General features: G+C 41.2%; 1 protein-coding gene across 3 annotated transcripts; it reads right to left on the bottom strand.

The window, feature by feature from the left end:
* Positions 1–560: 560 nt before the first annotated feature.
* patz1 (POZ/BTB and AT hook containing zinc finger 1) lies at positions 561–21,240 on the bottom strand. Of its 3 annotated transcripts, XM_061932808.1 has the most exons (6): positions 19,733–21,240; positions 14,730–14,793; positions 14,476–14,647; positions 13,430–13,588; positions 8,148–8,345; positions 561–3,718 (listed from the first exon to the last, which is right to left on the bottom strand). In XM_061932808.1, the coding sequence occupies exons 1-6, from the start codon at positions 20,863–20,865 to the stop codon at positions 3,255–3,257; spliced, it is 2,190 nt and encodes a 729-aa protein (XP_061788792.1). In that variant the 5' UTR covers positions 20,866–21,240; the 3' UTR covers positions 561–3,254. The 3 variants fall into 3 exon arrangements, with proteins under 3 accessions (XP_061788792.1, XP_061788790.1, XP_061788791.1); XM_061932806.1 differs by lacking the exon at positions 8,148–8,345; XM_061932807.1 differs by lacking the exons at positions 8,148–8,345; positions 13,430–13,588 and having other exon boundaries at positions 19,733–21,239.
* Positions 21,241–22,116: the final 876 nt, after the last annotated feature.

Here is a 22,116-nt window from a genome sequence, read left to right on the forward strand (position 1 = left end):
CTGTATATATATATATATATATATATATATATATATATATATATATAGGGTATATGGTTTGAGTGTATATAATACACAAACTTCAAAAAGTGATTGTAATAATGGACCCCAACCCCAGCAGACGGTGTGGAGCACTGCAGAGGTCACCACCATATATTATGTGGGTGTTGAAATGGTGTTTTTGTTTTGTTTGTCCATGCATAGTGCAATCATATGCAGGCAATATGTACTATTTGTTGGTCTTTCGTTGTTTAATTTGTAGCTGTATGTAGAAGTGGCGCTGCTGAAGTGGCAGCTGGTTGCATGAGCTCTGTGCTCTTTTAATGTATTTTGTCATTTGTTTGATGTTTCCCTCTTGTTTTTATGTGTTGTTACCTTATTTTTTTGTGAACATTTTTTTCTGCACTGCAACCACATCATTTCTCTATTGTGGGATGAATAAAGTTTATCCTATCGTATATAGGTATAGCATGGATGCAAACTAATAAGGGTTTTAATATATATGTTTAGAGGATATTGGTTGAGTTTTAATGGTAATTCAAAGTCGAAATGCAAAAACGTATTTTTTCAATGCATTTTATTGGCTCCTCGTCTTTGCAGCAACAAGAGCGACTCAGTAACAGAGTACAAAAACAAAGATGTATACTGTAGAAAATATGCTTATACTGAAATATGTCCAAAGACGTTATAGCAAAACATGGAGCTCACATGTTTTAAAAGCCTTGTTGTATGTGTGTGTCTTGAAGAGATGCTGTACATTTTCTGTAAGAATCAAGTAAAAAAAAAAACAACAAAAAAAAACATTTCAATGTGAGTCACGGTATACTTCTCCCAAAGACGACGTTTGAATCCACTGCCGTGCACAGTCAGTATTTGGAAGGCACTTTGCAACAAACCAAAAGCAGAGAGCCAAACAACAACAAAAAATACATATTTTACATTTGAGTACCAATGTGAATTAAGCTCATTTCACTTTGTCCTCCAAGAACAACAAAAAGCCCTAATGGCGTGACAAAATAAACAAAAACAAAAGTAAATTAACATAATTTAAGAAGCCTCGAACACAACAGAAACAGCAACAAAAATGTTTTTACTCGTCCACCAGTGACACACTGCTCCAATAATTAGATATATTTATAAGATGGTATATACACTTAATACAATTCACTATAGAGCCATAAATAATATAGAAACTGTAATTAAAACAAGAGATCACACACTCCAGAATTGCATCAGGAACATTTTGTCAAGTCGGACTTTTGTCGATAAATATTCCCAAAAATTGCATCCCGTGAGGTTCCACAATACAATACAGTAGAAAACACTCTTTATTTCACCTTCAGGGGAATGTCACACAGGTAGTCAACGTGCGTCTATGATTGGTCCCTTGGATTACATCCCTTTTCTTATCACTGCCCCTTTCATGCAGACACGCCCAAAATAGCCCTAACAGCAGCTCTGACAGAACCCGTCAAAGCTGTCTATGGTGGTACCTTCGTATGCTACACCTATTGTAGGATTCGAACTTTCTGGCGAAAATTCTGCACCATTTTCCGTATACCATCTCGGTTATTGTTACCGGCAACATTGCGTGAAACAAACTAGTCCGTTTGCCTGTGGAATGAAGTTCCCAAACAAATAATCCCTCGCATTGGTGACTTAAGTATCCGTCATTTTTTTTTCAAACTGAATACGATTGCAAATATTCTACCGTAGGGCAAAGAAAGTTGCGAGTGCCAGGACTTTTATAAAGAAGGTGAGAAACACTGGGCACTTTAATTAGGTACTTGTAGCAAATTACAAAATGAGTCATTTCCATGGACCTCTCTTTCCCTTCTCCCCTGCTCTGCTTATCGCCATCCTCGCCAACAGAAATCTTCAAAAAGGTAAAAGTAAAAAGTCCAAAAGAGCGGGTGGATCGTAGCATTACAAGATGGTCGCTAATTTTGCTCAGTACTTCTTTGTGGCGGAGGTCTGCGCTCTGAGTGCTTTTCTAGTTGACGTCATTTCTTATGAGGAAAATTGCTTTAGTTTTTGAAAGATTCCGTTTTCGTCTGACCTTTTGGAACGCCATGCAAAAATAAATTGAGGTACCGCAATATAGCCGTAACAGCAAGAGCAGGTGTGGGAAAGTCGCACCTTTGTCCCACTTTTCTGCCTCCATCAGGCTTTGTCTTAACTTATTCTGTTACGGCAAAAAGAGGGACCGAAGCCTGGCAGCGTCGAATGGACGATTTTCGTGTGTTCTGCATAAAAAGCCGCAGGTGAATAAATGTCGGGTTAATGGCTAGAGGGCCGATTTTGCAGCATTTCTGTGTGAAAGGGGCTCAACAACCTCACACACACGCATTCCTAAACATAACTTAGAACAAGAGCTTCAAAATGGACAAAAACTTGAAAATGTACACAAACAAAAGTGCACCCAAGAGCAGGGGCATGAATAAGTTAATAAAATAGAATCTACATTCATAAAATATATCCTGATCATCAAGCTGATCTTGGTCCTCGTTTGGGGAACGTGCAGGGATGGGGAACATTGTCATCGTTTGAAAACACAAGGATGGGGAACAATATCATGATTAAGGTCAAGCATGGATAGGGAACATTGTCAATGTTTAGGGAACAGCATTGCCAATAGGAAAATTTAAAATGTTTGTGTTCACGCTGATCGTCGGCTATTCTCTCCATCACAACTATGAAGAAAGAATCGATGATTGATGATTCTGACAAGCATGTCTCCAGAATGTGCTGGAAAAGAAAAAAGAAAAAAGAAAAAAGAAAAAAGAAAAAAGAAAAAAGAAAAAAAAGTGCCTCTTAACTTTCGTCTGTCGGTTGCTTGCACTTCTTTAGTGACTAAAGCAAAATGTGAAAGGTGTTTGCTTGCATTCAAAACGTTTAAAGCGTCCTGTCGGTGGAAGTAACATAAATAAATCAAGCCCCGCCCACTGTCCTGATGGCCAAGACGATTGGCGCAACAGTAACGGACGCATACGTGTACTCGTCACATGTGCAGGAATATGTGAAAGTCAAATAATAACAAAAACAACTGAAGTCTCATCGTATGCTCCATGTCTTCTTCTTTCTGTATAAAGAGAATTACAACAGCGTGTATGCACTTTCCATACTCTGAAAAAGTAGAAAAAGTAGGAATCATATGGCAGTCTGACAAAAATGCACACATTGAGCAAGAGAAGTAGTCTTGAGGCAAAGACAGCACAACCTGGCCTTGTCCTGAACACGGCAGACCGGGCGCCTCACTTCCCTCCAAAGTGCACTCCGCTTTGACCCGCTTCCACGTCTACCAGTGACGAGGCGAAAGCCGACTGTACTATCTGGAAGCCGAAGGACTCAAGCAGAGACATGCTCTGCTGAGGCGAGAAGGGGGCCAGGTCGCTTAAACTGGACCCTAAGCCCGCCTGAGCCTTCGGGGTTTTGTGTACTCTGTGCTGGTGTTTTTTGAGGTAGGACTTGGTGCGGAAGGCCTGACCACAAATGGCGCAGGTGAACTTCTTCTCGGGGTCCGTCTTGGCTTTGGGACCCTCCGGAGAGCCCAGCCCCCCCGAAGATGTTCCGTTGCAGGCTGGGGAGGGCATGTCCAGCTCCGGCCTGTCCGACTTGTCTGGGGATTTCAGTTCATCACTGTTGGACAGGTCCCCGAATGAAGGATCCGATTCTTCCGAATCCAGATGAGGACACTTGCCGGCGTTTTCCTGCCCGTCTGAGGTAGAAACGGGTAGTGGGGATGAGAGGACAGAGAGAAAATGAAGGAAAGAAAATGATATATCAGGACAAGTCGGTTATTCAACAAAGCTTGAAGCCTGGTCTCCACAAAGCAGTATGGTTCAGTTCATTTCCATACGGTTTTCATTTCTGTGCTCTTCAATGATAAAGGGGATCAAACCTCTGACTCTAACGTCACAAATTTCAATCTCCCCAGTTGCAGTTTGCTTTTGGCGGGTGTAGCTAGATGGGCTGCTGCATGCTGATTAACTAGTTGGCATCCTATGACAGTAAATGGGCTTTTTTACCTTCAAGGTATAATGGTAATTCAGTTTTTGTACACTGCACATTTTGTAGGATTTGGTTTTCGGCAAAAAATTTTACCAAAAAGTTTGCCCCGGTTTTCTCATAGTGTCTTGGTTATTATATGGACTGACATTGTCTTTCCCATACATTCACTCCACCACAAATAAATTTAGGGCCGCCACAAGTTGTTACAATTTGATGTAAGAAGAAAAATATACAGTACAGGTCAAAAGTTTGATGGTCCCAACCCCATTGATAAAGCAAGAATTTCCACTAATCAACCCTGATAAGGCACACCTGTGAAGTGAAAACCATTTCAGGTGACTACCTCTTGAAGCTCATTGAGAGAATGCCAAGAGTGTGCAAAGCAGTAATCAGAGCAAATGGTGGCTATTTTGAAGATGGTAGAATATAAAACATGTTTTCAGTTATTTCACATTTTTCTGTTAAGTACATAACTCCACGTGTTCATTCATAGTTTTGATGCCTTCAGTGACAATCTACAATGTAAATAGTCATGGAAATAAAGAAAACACATTGAATGAGAAGGTGTGTCCAAACTTTTGGCCTGTACTGTATGTTGATACTAATAAGTATTAAACACAGATTTGTCTTAAAAAAATATGCATACATTTTGTTTTAGCCTTTACAAACTAATTGCATCATAGTCATAAATAAATATTATACAAATGATTCGATATTTTTGACACAGTACCAGCCATTAACCTGACTCTCGCCAGATCCTTGTAGTTCGCTGAGCTCCACACAAGGATCTGGGCTCGAAGGCAATGCAAACTCCTTCAAGATAGCAAAATATAATGAACCAATCAGGATCGCCGGGCGGGATTTCATAGATGTGACGTAGCGCCGAAGCGACTGATTGAAACAACAATGGCGGCACGCAGCGAGGAGTCATGTGCGGACATTGATTGTGCTATTGCAACCGTTTTGCGACATCGATCGTCTACTGACATTGCTGCGTTGTTTCAGTAAAAGTTCTATAACTTTTTGCTCTGTCGTTATCCAATATGTCGGTTGTTCTGTTTTGGATTTCCCAGCGTCGCTCTCATCAGCATCACGGGTTGATTTGGATGTGAGCGGTTGAAGTAGCACGCCATTCAAGATAACGGACAAGTGGTTTATCCAATCACAAACAATGATTTTTTTTTACAAGGCCCCGCCTTCTGAAATACATCTCCTATTGAGAAGTCCCAGATCCTTGTGTGGAGCTCAGCGAGCTACAAGGATTTGGCGAAAGTCAAGTTACCAGCCATACCCCCGCTACCACAAATAGATTGTCATTGGCAACATTGTATTGCGCGTAATAAACAAGCCTGTTTGCCCACGTATCATTCTGCAAAATCCAACACCCAAGCAAAGAATCCACACGTTGGTGACGTGTTAGCCTGAAGTCATTCTCCTTCATTGCCATTACCATTCATTGACATAACCACTGACTCTGTAGTTCTTTGCTTTTATTTTTTGAGTACGACTGCAAAATACTCCACCATGGGGCCGTAGAAAGTTGCAAGTGCCAGCATTTTGATAAGTAAGGTAAAAAACATTATTGATTTCAAAAGTACGAATACGGTGTCCGCTTGGCTCTTCTCTTCTCCATTTATCGCCGTATTTTAAGGAATTTTAAAAGCTTATTCATACATTTTATTCATCATTTACATTTATTTTACATTATTCCCTATTAAATGTGTTTTGGTAAATATTTTGGGTTATTTCTTATGGGAAAATATGGTACGAATACATTTCATTAACTATTTCAATAAATTAATATTTTTTAAATCTTTAACATCAAAACTATAGCAGACAATATGTGGAGCACCATTTTCAATTACCATAACACTTGAACTACGGAAAGTAGTTTTGGGTGATAAGACGCGATAGACACAAAATTGATATCAATAAAAATAAGTTCCATAAAATGATCAATAATTGTATTTTCTTCTTCGTCGGAAAAAAATGGATGTTGCGAAGCAAGATTGGTTGTATGAACAAAGGCACACGCTCTCTGCTAACCGAGCAACACAGGAAAGGATCACTGATCAGTGGGAGTAAAACGCCAACAGCCAATCAGGTAACAGTATCAACAAAGCGGTTGCGCCATCTTGTTTTCTTGTGGTTGATTCTTGAGTGAGAAGAGAAACTAAAAATGACTGCTGCAGACAGCAAAGAAATTGTCGATAAATAAGGAAAAATCACATCGACGGTATGGCAGATTCTTTGACTTTATAAAACAGACCGTAGTCAGACCAATGTGTTCTGTAAGTTATGCAAGATGCTTGTTCCCACCAAGACTGGTAATACCCTTTAGATCATGGGTGTCAAACTCTGGCACGCAGGCCAAATTTAGCTCGCCGTGTAATTTCACTTGGCCCTTGAGGCGATATCAAATTAACACTAAAGCTGGTCCGCCGATCCTCCCGGGAGTCTTCTAAACGCCAGCCAGCCAGCCAGCCAGCCCAACGAGTGCTGGCCCAGTCACATAACATGTCCGACTTCTGCAAGCACACACATTAGAATGCAACGCATACGTCATCAACAGCAATACAGGTTACACTGAGGGTAGCCGAATAAAAAACTTTAACACTGTTAGAAATATACGCCACACTGTGAATCCACACCAAACCAGAACCCTTTGCAGCACTAACTCTTCCAGGATGCTACAAGGTGTGTGTGTGTGGGGGGGGGAAGGTTTGGTGGTAGCGGGGGTGCATTTTGTAGCGTCCCGGAAGAGTTAGTGCTGCAAAGGATTCTGGGTATTTGTTCTGTTGTGTTTATGTTGTGTTACGGTGCGGATGTTCTCCCGAAATGTGTTTGTCATTCTTGTTTGGTGTGGATTCACAGTGTGGTGTATATTTCTAACAGTGTTAAAAGTTTTTTATACTGGCACCCTCAGTGTAACCTGTATCGCTGTTGATGAAGTATGCGTTGCATTCGCTCGTGTGTGCGTACAGAAGCCGCACATATCTTGTGACTGGGTCTGAACGATGTTAGAATGGATGAAAAGCGGACGTGACGATAGCGTGTAGAGGACGTTCAAGGTTAATTTGTTCAACCTTGGCCTGCGGCTTTGTTCAGTTTTAAATTTTGGCTCACTCTATATTTGAGTTTGACAACCCTGATTTAGAGCACAACCGTAACTTCCTAGCACTAAATCTACAGAACATAGTTCTTCTCAGGTTCCTCTGTGCTTACATGTTCACACTTTGCACTGTTATGCTACACTTTATCAAGCATTTCTTACATATTCCTTAATTGTGCACCTTAATTTCAAGAGGTTATTGTTAAGTGTTCAACGTGATTTTAGAATTGAGTTTACATTGAGTGTTTTCCATGGTTGTGTTGACATTTTCTTTCCTTTTGACCCTGATAGCGGAGGGGATTATAATCAGAGGATGGTTATATTTTAAAGAAACATGTTTACAGAACACGAAGTACGAGACACAAGTGTGAGGGGTAGACGTGGATCAAGTATTACAGAAAAGTTTTATTTTAGATTGTGGGTGTTTTTTTACCCTTTTGAATTTACGTTTCGCTGTGTTTGTTGCATTTTTGTTGCGTTTTGCTTGATTGTACATGTCAATCGAGAAAATGTTCTGACAAGTAAAATGAGCGACTTTCATATGTTCTTAATATTTAGTGTTTTTTTGTTCATAGTCAATATTGTAAATCCTGCGTTCTTTATTTCATGTCCTTTTTGGGTGTCTGATCCAGTAAAAAACTGTACAATTTTATTTTGTTTTTGAGGTGGTCTGTTCCAACGTTTTTGGTTTTTTAACATTCTATGAAACATTGTCTGAGCGTTTTGGCATCGCTAACTCATTCACCCGAAGACACAGGATCAGGAGAAACCGGGGGTTCGGTATGTTGCAGAGTGATAGTTTGACATAGTCACACTGGTCACAGAACTGAGTTAATAAACCGTGTCAGATCATGACAACTGGACTGTACTTTTTCGAACCGAGAACATGTGTAGAAATGACTGCTACAAATGCTACATTCACAAATAATAAAGCCCATTTTGCCCGCAGTCGACTAAAAGTGTTGGTATAGGCCATCAAGCACTGTGCTCATGCGCCACCCACCTCCTGCTGTACTGTACTGACCTGCAGCAGGCCCATGGACGGGAAAAGCAGGCACCCCACCAGACCGACACTCCCAGAAATATGGAGCCCTGCCTGGCCTCCCTACAAACAGTTCGGGCTGCTGGCCCAAGGCTGGAGGGCAAGGCTGGGGGAGGAGTGGATGTCCGTGAAAGCGGGCCCCCGCCTCAGGTGAGGAAAATACCAGCTGTCGACTGGCGTCTACCAATAGCACCCAACCAGGAAGAGGAAGGATAGACAGAAGAGGCCAGCAGACACCACACAGACACAGTTAACTTCTGAAGTGCTGTAAACACAACATGCTCAACAGAGAACTCAAAAGGTTTCTCTTCTCAAACACAGCTCAAGCTTCCTGGGATCATCAAGCAACCACTCAAGTAAGCCACATCACTGCCATCATTCTGGACTTGAAATGTAACCGTAATGATAATCACATCCCATAACAAAGATGCACATTCCAGGAGCATGCTTGTGTACGTGCTCATTGACACAACCACGGATTACTCGTTTAACATGGACCCATAGCTACAGTATTTCACAAAAGCCAGTTCCTCAAACTTCCAGCAACCATTTTGATTACAATATTTTTTTTCCTAATGAGACAATACTATCATAGTGTGGATATATGGTAAGAGTAGTCATATCGGTATAGATTTACTACCCATTGAAAATGAGTCAGCACACAAACATCATTGTTTGGCAACACAAGTGAGTAACAAGATTAACAGTCAAACATGGTGGTGATAGCATCATGGTCTTTGATGCCCTCACACATGATAAAAAGGAGTCCAAACACACCTCCAAGATGACAAGTGCCTTGTTGAAGGTGATGGAGCGGACACGTGTGTCTTCTCTGCACCTAAACCCAATTGAGCACCTGTGGGGCATCCTTAAGAGGAAGGTGAAACATCCAACAGTGATGTCATCATGGAGAAGTGAAAAAAGGTCCAATTCCATGTCAAAGAAGATTAAGGCAGTAGTAGAGAACAATGGTACTTACAGTGCATCTGGAAAGTATTCACACTGCTTCACTATTTCCACATTTTGTTATGTTACAGCCTTGTTCCAAAATGGAAGACATTAATTTTTGTCCTCAACGTTCTATACACAATACTCCATAATGACAATATGAAAACATTTTCTTCAGAATTTTTTGCAAATGTATTCAAAATAAAAACTAAGAAATCACATGTAGATAAGTATTCAAAAAGTGAGATCAGGGGCATCTTGTTTTAACTAATCATGTTTGAGATGTTCCAACAGCTTGATTGGAATCTACTTTAGTAACTTCAGTTGTTTAGACATGATTTGGAAAGGCACACACTTGTCTATATATACAGTCACACATTTGACACTGCATGGCAGAGCACAAACCATGAATGAAGTCGAAGGAATTTTCTGTAGACTTCCGAGACAGAATTGTCTCGAGGCACACAATCTGGGGAAGGGTGCAGAAAAATATCTGCTGCCTTGAAAGACTCAATGAGCACAGTGGCCTCCATCTTCTGTAATTGGAAGAAGTTTGGAACAACCAGGACACTTTTTAGAGCTGGCCAGCCCTCTAAACTGGGTGATCAGGGGAGAAGGGCCATAATCAGAAAGGTAACTAAGAACCGGATGGTCACTCTGTCAGAGCTACAGCATTCCTCTGTGAAGAAAGGAGAATCTTGACGAAGGACAACCATCTGTGCAGCAATCCACCAATCAGGCCTGTATGGTCGAGAAGCCATTCCTCTAATAAAGTTTGCCAAAATACACCAGAAAGACTCAGACCATGAGAAACAAAGCTATCTTGTCTAATGAGACAAAGATTGAACTATTTGGCGTGAATGCCAGGTGTCATCTTTGGAAAAAAACAGGCACCACTCATCATCAGGCCAATGCCATCCCTACAGTGAAGCATGGTGTGGCAGCATCATGCTGTGGGGATGTTTATCAGCGCCAGGAAACGGAAGACTAGTTAGGATAGAGGAAAATATGAACGCATCATTGTACAGAGACATACTGGATGAAAACCTGCTCCAGAGCGGTTTTGAACTTGAACTTGGGTGACGGTTAATCTTTCAGCGAGACAATGACACTAAGCACACAGCCAAAAAAATCAAAGCCCAAACTTGAATCCCATTGAACATCTCTGGCAAGATCTAAAAATGGCTGAGCACCGACACTTCCCATGCAACCTGATGGCGCTTGAGAGGTGCTGCAAAGGGGAATTGGCCAAACTGCCCAAAGATAGGTGTGCCAAACTTGTGGCATCGTATTCAAAAATAATTGAGGCTGTAATTGCTGCTTAAAGTGCATCAACGAAGTATTGAGCAAAGGCTGTGAATACTTATGTATATGTGATTTCTTAGCATTGTAATTTTAATAAATTTGCTATAATTTCCTAAAAAAAAAAAAAAGAAGCACAGTTTCCACATTGTCAATACAGAGTATTGTGTGCAGAATTTTGAGACCAAAAATGAATTGTTTTTTATTTTGGAATATGGCTGTAACCTAACAAAATGTGGAACAAGTGAAGCACTGTGAATACTTTCCGGATATTGAACTAAAGTGAAGCACTGTGAATACTTTACGGATATTGAACTGCTCACACCAAATACATTATTTGGAGATGTTCACTGTGAGGTGTATTCACTTGTGTTGGCAGATAATTAACGGCTGCATGTTGAGGACAGTAAAATGTACGTTGCTTTCCAATCTGTACACCAACTACTCCAACTTATATCTAAGTTTATTTTGTATAGTATTGCCTTGGGATGGGTAACTTTCACATTTGAATCGATACTGTGCCAATTCCTGGTACCTGGGAATCAATACGTTCCTCTACTGTACCAATTTTCTGTACATTTTTGTGTGTTCGTGTGTTAATAGATGTAAATTATTTAAAAAAATCTAAATGTATTTTATTTAACACTCAGTCATACAATCCAGTTGTTATCTTGTTTTTTTCTTTGTCTCATTTGCAAGTACTGTACTGTATTATTTAGTAGACTTTACATGCAGTTGCAATTCCAGGACATTAAATGGCAGTAGTGTATAGATTGCAGCGTGTTGCCTGAGCCAGGAAGTAGTCTCTGCTATCAAGTTGAATGTGCCAGTCTCGTCTTTTGTTGAGCCCTAAAAAGTGTTTACAGTATGTAAGTATTGTACCATGCTACACACCAGCAGATTGTATCGTGCATCTTAGCTGTAGTTTTCATGACCAAATTTGGAGGTGTTGAAATCTTAATGAAAAATTGCACATGCTAATCTTCCGTATATAGAATTACCATCATTAGCATTTAGAAAAGTGGAGGCTTACTGTACTTTGAGCACCTTCTTCTTTCTTTGTTGGCATAGAAAATTGTACTATTACCTGCAGTTAATCCGGCTGAATCCGCTCTGAGTGCTTGACTGAGTGTTTTCCGGCCAAATGCTTGAGCCAGTGCCGAGTTTGCAGCCAGACGTAACGTCATGTACAACAAAGGTATCAAAATATGGCACCGTACATGAATTGGTACCTGGTAGTACAGACGGACTTAGGTCTAAATTCTGTGCAAACCTCTGGTGTTGTCTTTTTGAGGAGAAACGGTTGCTAAAGTGTGAGGGCCACACTTACTTTTTGTGCGATGATTAGGGGTGTAACGGTACGTGTATTTGTATTGAACCGTTTCGGTACGGGGGTTTCGGTTTGGTTCGGAGGTGTACCGAACGAGTTTCCACACGAACATATTAAGTCTTAACAAACTGCTCCGCTTCGTTCTGCTTGTCTCTGTCAGTACTCTACACAGCACCCAGCATTGTCCCACGCACACAACCATCTGATTGGTTACATTCAGAGCGGTAACAGCCAATCAGCAGTGCGTATTCAGAGCGCATGTAGGCAGTGCTCAAGCGTCATGATGAGCAGGTAGGTGTTTAGCAGGTAAGCATCAGGCAGTGGACTCTCCCCAAATTATAATAAACACCTCCCAGTCAACTACTAGTAACATCACTATGAGCCCGTTGACCTTCTAGAAACATAAACTGCAGCTTCAGCTCGCTCGCAGTTCTGGCTTGAGGTAAGGCTAATTAGCTTTTAGCGTAACGTTACCTCATTTTGCGGTGTGTGTTATGGACAGCAAAGCCCTGTCTGTCTGTTATTTCACTTGACCTTTTTCTGTGTTGATTGAGCTGTGTTGAAGCATCAAAAAAGGACATTATGTTAAATGAAAAGTTTCTGTCTCTGATAGTTGATATAATAATGTAACTACATCATTAAGCCTACATGAACTCCATGGTGTTCAGGGATGAATAGTCTCTCCTATTGCTATTGTACTATTTTTTCAGCTATAGTTACATTAATCATTAGTAATGGAGCAGCCTAGTTTTGAATGGCAGGGTCCCTGCTATCACATGTTGATAAAAATATAACATTTACAAAATAAAAATCAACTACAGGCTTCCCAAATTCTGTATAAAATTAAGCATGATGAGTTGACTTGAAACTGTTTAATGTTGCACTTTTTATATGTAGAAGAAAAGTTTTGTCATTTTATTTCTTAATCTGAGCAACAACTTGAGGCAGTTTAATGTTGATTAACGTGGGCAGAATTATTATAGTGTTCCCAATGTTAAAAGGATAAAGCCATTGTTTACAAATTTGGTAAATAAATAACCAAAACATGTATATTTTGTTGTTTTCTTACTGTACCGAAAATGAACCGAACCGTGACCTCTAAACCGAGGTACGTACCAAACCCAAATTTTTGTGTACCGTTACACCCCTAGCGATGATGCATGCGCAAACAAGCCATTTCTTATACATTGTGCCTCACAGGTAACCATCTCTGTGCTGTCAGTTCTTTGAGCTCTAAATCATTCAATGGAGAATGCAGTATAGCCAAACATGCTACAATGTGCATTGTGGACAATCTGGCAATGGACCAGCCAAGCAGGACATAAACCATACGCAGCCATGGCCATGCCGGACGAACACACACACACACACACACAGACAACAAAACTCCCCACATTGTTATCGTTAATATTAGAAAGCCATTTCCACCGCAAGGTGCAAATTGCTGCATTAACGACAGAAACATCTACCAGTAATCTGCCCAAAGGTCTGTGACACCTCCAATTGATGTAGCACAGAGTGTTCCCCAATACACGCACACAGTGAAGGACAAGCTCAGAGTAACAGAGCCTTGTATTTAACAAAGATGCAGAAGCACAGTTTGATATTTACAGATAAAAACAGCGCAGCCAGTGAAAGAAGCCAGAGACACGAATGTTTTGTGATGGGCCGGGCGGCTGCTTGCCTTCCACTGAGCACTGGCGTCCCATGTGGTAAGGGGTGCCGTTTTGCATCTGAAGTTCCCCGCTTGGCTCAGGGAAGGTGTGCAATGTGGCAGAGGGGGGCAGTGGAGAGCCATGATGTGTTTTCGTATGCACCTTAAGGTAGGAGGCAGTGGAGAAACCTGCGACCGAGAAGAGCACAAACAAGGCAGACGTTTGCAAACTCTGAGGCCTTGACAGGGCGCGGAGTAAACGGAGACTGGATATGACCATCTCATTATTGCCTGCTGTGTTTTGAGCAGAATGACACCAGTAATGGAGTAGATAAACCATCTGGAGAAAATGTAAAATACATGTTTTTTTTTAAACAATGCAGAAATGGGTCATCCTTGCTACACAGCAAGTTCAATACTTAGTACAAAACAACAAAGAAAAAAAAGGTAGTATGTTGTTCAGGAGTTTGCATAACAGCTGACTTGGCTTAAATGACATTTTACAACATAGTCACAACAATAAGGACAAGTAGTATAGACAGACATTTAACGGTAACTGTTTCCAGGAAGAATATAGCCATAAATTTGCACAAAGCCGTCACGCATGACACCACGCAGGACCCAAGCTCATGGCACCTGACCTCAACATACCTTACTTTAGTGAACATTACAAGGATTAAACTTTTAAGTGTATTACCTTTAAATAAAATGAACCAACCCACTCATGGTAAGGGCCAGTTAAATGTACTACAGAGAACCCTGCAGTGTTCTAAGCCCCTTCCACACAGCCTGTTTAGGTTGACATTTTCCTGGCTTTTTTCAGTGTCGCTATTATGTATAAATAAACGGAATTAATGTACCTTCAACATTGCGCTTACACTCGGTTCTATGTAAAAGGCAAAGGTGGATAAACGCAGTCTTCTGGTGAGACTTCTGAGCGATCACTGTGTGAAAGGGGCTTTAGATGAGGTCATGACATGACCAACAGAAGCAAGTATGCGTCACATTCCAAGCAGAGCCTGTTTTGCAAGCTTTTCAGAATCGCCATACTGCATCGGAGCTAGCGACTGAATTACCTTTGTTGCAAATTCCGCAGTAGTTGTGCGTTCCTTCGCTGTGTTTCTTGAGGTGGTCCGTCATGTAGGCCGCTCGGAGGAACTTGCCGCAAACTTTGCAGGGAATTTTGTCCTCGTGACATGCGAGGTGTGACCTGAGGCGATCTCTTGTTGCAAAAGAGGCATTACAAATCTGCAAGCAAGGAAACAAGTCAAGTTTCACGTCTTAAACTCATTAAGTCCATCACTTTTGGTAAAGTAAACCTGCATATCACCTGGCACTTGTGGGGTCTCTCTGTTGTGTGGACTTGCTTGATATGCCCGTTAAGGTGATCTGGTCTGGAGGCCAAATCATATATATTATTTTTAATCTCTGTTCCAACAACACAACAACTCTAAATTGTAGCTGTACGCCACAGGTCAGATGCTACAACACATGAACGTATTGTGTATGGAACAAACGTCTGTTTTTTTTTGTTTTTGTTTTTTTACTTGATGGATTTTGTCCTTCTATTTATTTATTCAAAGGGTTGACAGTTAAAACAAAACCAAATTGCCCTGTATTAAAAATTGTCCCAGAGAATCGCAATCTCAATTCTAAGCAAGAAAATAGTGGTTCACATTTTTTGCAGAAACATGCAGTCCTCACTTACTACAACAATAAATCATATTGCTAGATAAAAACATTTCTGACAAAGTCAATCAAAACTAAGTGTTATGTGTGTAAGGGCTTACTTTTTCATATGTCTCTTGCATTGGATTAGCAGTGTTTTCCATACATTTATTTGATTGATTTGATTTTTATTTTTAGATTTTGCGATAAGGAAAGATAACACTTCACCTTCCAGTTGATAATTGTGCTGCCATTTCTTTGCAATTATGTTTCACAAAACATAGACTTTTATTTGTTTTGGAGTTTGAAGGCTGGCTAGTCAGCACGCTGCACTGAGCAGCAGATTGGCCTAATAGTATAAAGTTAGCAGTCAGTATTAGTTTTCACACTCTTTGGTGAAGATATGTGTAACTAGAAATGCATTTGCGGTTTTATATCAATTATGTTCAGTTAAAATCTATTTTGGTAAACGTATGTACAAGTTTTAAACATTCAAGGCTCTAATTTTCATTAGCCTGCTCATAGGTTTCTCCATTGTATGTTAGCGTTTGGCTAACGGCATAAAAGCCATTTCATCCCTTATAGTTGCATTGCTTTTTTCAGTTTTCAACTAAATGTGTTGTTGATTTAACATGATATTGCATGTATGTTTATTTCATGTGCACATTAAATGTACTTTTGAGAGCTTAGTTTCACAGTAATGTTATTGTGGAGACTGGAAGTTGGCAGACCCGTCAGCGATCCTGTTCTGTCTCCCTGTAATGTTTGTCTGCTCTTGGGACTCTTGGGCTGAAAATCTCAATTTCCCCTCGGGGATTAATAAAGTACTTAGTAAACAACATCAAGTTGTAACCTTTTTCATCTCTAATTTATAGGACTTTACCTATCTGCCAAACTAAATTCCAACATTTAGCAAGGGCAGAATAATAGGTAAATAATCAAAATCAGAATAATAAATAAACCAGGGGTGTACAAAGTGGAGCGTGTGCTACATAGTAGTAATAAATTAGGAAGCATCCATCCTTCCAATTTCTACCACTTGTGCCTCTCGTGGTCGCGGGGGTGCTGGATCTTATCCCAGCTGCACTTGGGCGAAAGGCGGGGTATACCCTGGACAAGTCGCCACAACAATAGAAAAACTATAAAAAAACGCTATAACGAGAAAATTATATGATGATACTAATAACTAGGGAGGTATATCGGTAGGATTCAATTGATACCACTATCGATATTCCTTATCGATACCGATATTAATCGGTACTTTTCTTGAACATTTCTTGAATACTGAAAATAAGGGCAAAAAAGGTTTCTTCTTGTTTATTTAACCTGAAATGTTGGTTGCACTTTCCATCCATCCATCCTTCCATTTTCTACCGCTTATCCCTTTCAGAGTGGCGGGGGGTGCTGCACTTTATACAAAACATTTTAAATGCATTGGCCATTAATTGTTGTTTACATGAATTTTTATATCCATAAAAATGTATACCTAATTCCCTTACAAGAAGTATCAATAATATAGGAGACTTTACCTGCAGTGTCCAGTATTTATTTATAGGTCAAACTGGTAGAATTTATGGCTAAAACATTAATGAATCGATTTCACCTCACTGAATCGTTTCGGATCTTATCGTCCGTTGTAAATAAACAGATATTACTCCTGAATCGTATATAGGCAACCACAAATTAGAATTCCAATTGAATCAATGTTAAAACTAATTGCAACACCCCTACCAACTTCTTTTTGATAAACTCACTGAACTAGGATACTTCTCATTTACTGGCAAAGCAAGCTTGTGCACATTTAATCACTAGCTTGCATATAAAACATTTAAAACACATGCAGTTGTTAATTTATCATTAAATAGGAGGTATAACGTCTGAACTGACAAGTTATATAAATTCTAAAATTTTAGGTGATCCAAGATGGCGCCACCGTAGTGGCTGCTGGTTGTAGGAGCTCTGGGCTTTTGTCCTGTTGTGTTTTTGATGTTTCCCTCTTGTTTTTATGTGTTTTTTGCCTTTTGGCTTCGGGCGATTTCGGGACAGCCCAACAATGGATGGCACTTTTGTGGTGCTTTTATTGTACTTTTGGATCTGGGGAAGCTTTTTGGCCATTGCTATGTTGGCTCCCGAGACCAGCTGCTGGCTATGCCACACCAGAATCCGTGTGGAGACCGGAAGAGATGTGGAGGAAGAGACGCGGCTGTGGCGCTCGCTCTGAGCGTCGAGATGGACGAGCTTCACAGAGCCCTGACTAAATGAGCATGTATTGGACACTTTGGTGTTCCCGGCTGATTCTCGCTCATCTGCGCGTACCGGACACTGGCCGAGAGCGAGTGGGCTGTCTCTCTTGATTGCTTTGTTGGGTCTGTTCCTGTCATTGGCCGACGATGGCGTAGAGCAGGGGTGTCCAAAGTGCGGCCCGGGGCCATTTGCGGCCCGCAGCTAATTGTTTACCGGCCCGCCACACATTCTGGAAATACTACTGTAAAAATAAAAAAGAACATTAAAAAAAGTGGAATGAGGTGAAATCTAACGAGAAAAAGTTGCAATGTTGACACAAAAGCTACAATGCAGGCTGTTTTTTTTTTGTTTTGTCTTTCTTCATTTTTTTTTTTTTTGCCATTGCTCAAAAAAAAAAAAAAAAAGACAAAAAAAATCCATGTTATAATGAATTATTTTCAGGGCTCCAATTACTTCAAATATTTCACTTTAAAATGTTTTATGTGGTAAATATTGCATATATTGTGTAGGAGCCATATAAAAACATCAAAGTTTTCTTTGACAAAAGCGCATACAACAAACAAAATAATAGTTCCAGTATTATTTCGACAGATATATCTGAAGTTGATCTTGTAACTTAAGTGTTGAAAGTAAAAGAAAAACCTACCGGTAATAAAAATGTATCACTTTATGAGTGGGGCACCTTTTGGATCCCAAATATATTTAGTGATTTTTTATTTATCTTTTCACTGTGATTACTCATAAATATGAAATAATTAAAATCAATGGTGTCCTGTATTATTGATCTTTTAGGGCTCTAATTACTAAATACTGCATATTTCAGTTTTACTATAAAAAAACTAAGTTGTTTTTGACAGAAAAGCCATAAAACATTGTTTTTAATTTGTATTACTTTATATCAACTTGAAGTTGATATAGAGATTTACTGTAAGCGTTAAATAATTAAAAAATAATAATAATCTGACTTATTTTTAACATTTTAATGACTGAGACCCTTTATGGTGCCCGGGACCCCTAAAGGTAAAATCAATTTAAAAAAAATGCATATATTTTGTTATGGTTTGAAAATGAAAAATATCAAAATGGCCCCCACATGCTTTAATTTTTCCGTGTGCGGCCCTCAGTGGAAAAAGATTGGACACCCCTGGCGTAGAGCATTGTCGAGGTCACCGTGGTGTACAGTAACCTGACTCTCGCCAGATCCTTGTAGTTCCCTGAGCTTTACACAAGGATCTGGGCTCAAGGGCATTGCAAACTCCTTCAAGATAGCAAAAAATTATGAACCAATTAGGATCGCCGGGCGGGATTTCATAGATGTGACGTAGCGCCGAAGCGACTGTTTGATTCAAAAAACAATGGCGGCACGCAGCGAGCGAGCAGTCCTGTGCTGACATTGATTCTGCATATTTTCTTTGCACAAACGACATCGATCGTCTACTGACATTGCTGCGTTGTTTCAGTAAAAGTTCTCTAACTTTTCGCTCTGTCGTTATCCAACATGTCGGCTGTTCGGTTTTGGATTTACCAGCGTCGCTCTCATCAGCGTCACAGGTTTATTTGGATGTGAGTGGTTGAAGTAGCACGTCATTCAAGATAACGGACAAGTGGTTTATCCAATCACATACAATTATTCTTTTTACAAGGCCCCGCCTTCTGAAATACATCTCCTATTGAGAAGTCCCAGATCCTTGTGTGGAGCTCAGCGAACTACAAGGATCTGGCGAGAGTCAGGTTAGGGGTACAGTAGGTGGGTGTTGAAATGGTGTTTTGGTTTTGGATTGTTGTTGGGTCTATGCATGGTGGAATCATAGTGCGCAAATATGTATTATCTATTGCTTGTTTTTTTGTTGGTTTTACTTATAAAGCTGTATGTAGAAATTGCTATGCTGAAGTAGCAGCTGGTTGCATTAGCTCTGTACTATTTCATGGTTTTTTTGTGTCCTTTGATGTTTCCCTCTGTTTCCAAGGTTTTTTTGTTTTTGAACTTTTTGGACCCTTTGATGAGCAACTCAAATCAACCTGTTAAAAAGCCCTGGGTCATTAAAACTACCTAGCCAAAAATGGCACTTTGGAGAGCCCTAGATTGGTAAATGAATGTGTTTTATGTTGTAAATTCGAAATCCAAACCGGCAGGGGTCAGTGCAGACTTTTGAAGCGGCTCTGACTAAGAACACCGAAGAAGCGGTTTGAGAGGTTGAAACCAAAACAAAACTAAACACATACAACTATAGATTTCTGATGGTATATATACCAGTATAACCGACGATGTAGCAACAAATGTCACCACACACACTAAAGTAACATTTTACATAAAGAGAATATGAGTCAGTAGAACAACAACACATCCCAGATTGCTAATGTCTGAACCTGAACAACACAACCGCAACAACAAAAACGTCACAATATTAAAGTACGACTCACCTGGAAAAGCCTTTGCCGCAACTTTGACACACGTAGGGCTTTCCCACAGAGCCGTCGTGGGAGCGCACATGATAAGACATCCTGTCTTTGCGTTTGAAGCGGAGTCCGCACACATGACAGGCGTAGGGCTTCTCCCCGGAGTGCGACAGCTTATGTCGGTTCAGGTGGTAAACGTCGCGGAAGACTTTACCGCAAATGTCACAGCCCACGTGCCGCCGCGTCCTCTCCCTCTTGCGACCGCTGTCGAGCCTCAGCTCTCCGGGGAAATGCTCCCCATTCTCCCGGTCCAGCAGCGCAATGTTGCCCGGCGTCGAGCGACCACCGATGGTCGCTCCGTGTTGGGCTTCGTGGTTCTTCAGACGGGAGGCTTCGGTGAAAGCTTTGCCACAAGCCCCGCACGGAAAGAGGACAATGTCTTTCTGCGTGTTGTAGTTCAAGTGGACGGACTCTTCTGACCCGCCTGCTTTCTTGGGTCTCCCCCTGCCCCGCTTGGTGCCGTGATGAAAGGAGCCTCCCGTTGCTTCGGTCGGTACTTCGTCCACTTGCTGGAGGATATGCATCGATCCCTCCGCGGCGTCCTCCAAGAGCGCACCCCCATCAACCGGGCCATTGTTGGCGAAGCTCTGCCCGTTCACCAAGTCCTCCTGCTGGGCCACCGTGAAGCCCAGCTCCGTGGATCCAACGGCCTGGAAGAGGCTGGCGTTCCCTCCCCTTGACGCCGGGACGAGGATCTGCACATTGGATTGTTTGATGACCTCCTGGCAGATCTCGATGACGGAGTGCATCAGCAGAAACTTGGCAGCCGTCATGAGTTCAGGGAAGCTCTCCAGCCGCACCACAATCCTCGACGTGTACGCGAAGTCTAAGATGTCTTTAAAAACTTTCGGGCTGATTGTGTGCATCTCCAGCTCCCTGGCGTTGCCGCCGCCGAAGACCGACTCGAAGTACTCGCTGCACGCCGCCAGCACCGCCTTGTGAGCGGGGAAGCTCTCCTCGCCCACGCGCAGGATCACGTCGCAGAACCTGCCTCCATCTTTCCTCTGGACGTTGAGGTTGTGTAGCATCTCGGCGCTGTGCTTGCTCACCTGATAGGTGTACGAAGAAGTCCAAGACGGCTCCGCTGCTTTCTCCATGCCGAATTCATCCACCAGCGACGTGTCGTGAGCGACCGCGGCGGGAGAAAGGACGGTAGCGAGTCGAGGCGAGCAGTCGGTAACCGATAAGCTAGCTACAAAGCGCCGCGCTCCTTAACGTTTAAATGCTAGCGTTACAGCAGGCTAAAGATGGCAGCCCCCCTGCTTCCTGTGAACTTTGAACCCGGCTTTCTTCACGACTGGGGGTCGATATTTTTGTCCAAAAGACTCTGAAAGGTTCACTTTGGGCCGATTGTTTTTGTTTCCGCTTCCACATAATATGGAAGTAATTACGGTGTGTTTTAAAAAACGTTACAAAATGTGAATACGCGGGTCTCCTCTTCCTGTTGTGACACAAACCCTCCCCCAACAACTTCCGCTCGACAATCGACATGCCGGCCTGGCGGGTCCTCAATTGGCTTTTTTTTTTTATTGATTAAGACTTTTATTAGTAGATTGCACAGTGAAGTACATATTCCGTACAATTGACCACTAAATGGTAACACCCCAATAAGTTTTTCAACTTGTTTAAGTCGAGGTCCACTTAAATTGATTCATGATACAGATATATACTATCATCATAATACAGTCATCACACAAGATAATCATCAGGGTATATACATTGAATTATTTACATTATTTACAATCCGGGGTGTGTGTGTGTGTGGGGGGGGGGGGGGGTTAGGTTTGGTTGTTATCATCAGTCATCAACAATTGAGTACAGAGAAATGGATATTGAAACAGTGTAGGTCTGACTTGGCAGGATATACACAGCAAGTAGTGGACATAGAGAGAGAGAGAGAGAGAGAGAGAGAGAGAGATCAGAAGGCATAAGAAAAAGTATCTACATTTGATTGTTTACATTTGATTATTAGGGTGTTAGTTTAGGATTGAAGTTTGATTGATTGATTGATTGAAACTTTTATTAGTAGATTGCACAGTGAAGTACATATTCCGTACAATTGACCACTAAATGGTAACACCCGAATAAGTTTTTCAACTTGTCCACTTAAATTGATTCATATGATACAGATATCAAATACTATCAAATATAGACTAACATCATAATACAGTCATCACACAAGATAATCATCAGAGTATATACATTGAATTATTTACATTATTTTCAATCCGGGGCGTGGGATATGGAGGGGGCGGGGGGCGGGGGTTGGTTGGAATCAACACTTCAGTCTTCAACAATTGCATCATCAGAGAAATGGATATTGAAACAGTGTAGGACTGACTTGGTAG

Source organism: Nerophis lumbriciformis, linkage group LG38 (assembly GCF_033978685.3).
Source record: "Nerophis lumbriciformis linkage group LG38, RoL_Nlum_v2.1, whole genome shotgun sequence".
NCBI lineage: Eukaryota > Metazoa > Chordata > Actinopteri > Syngnathiformes > Syngnathidae > Nerophis > Nerophis lumbriciformis.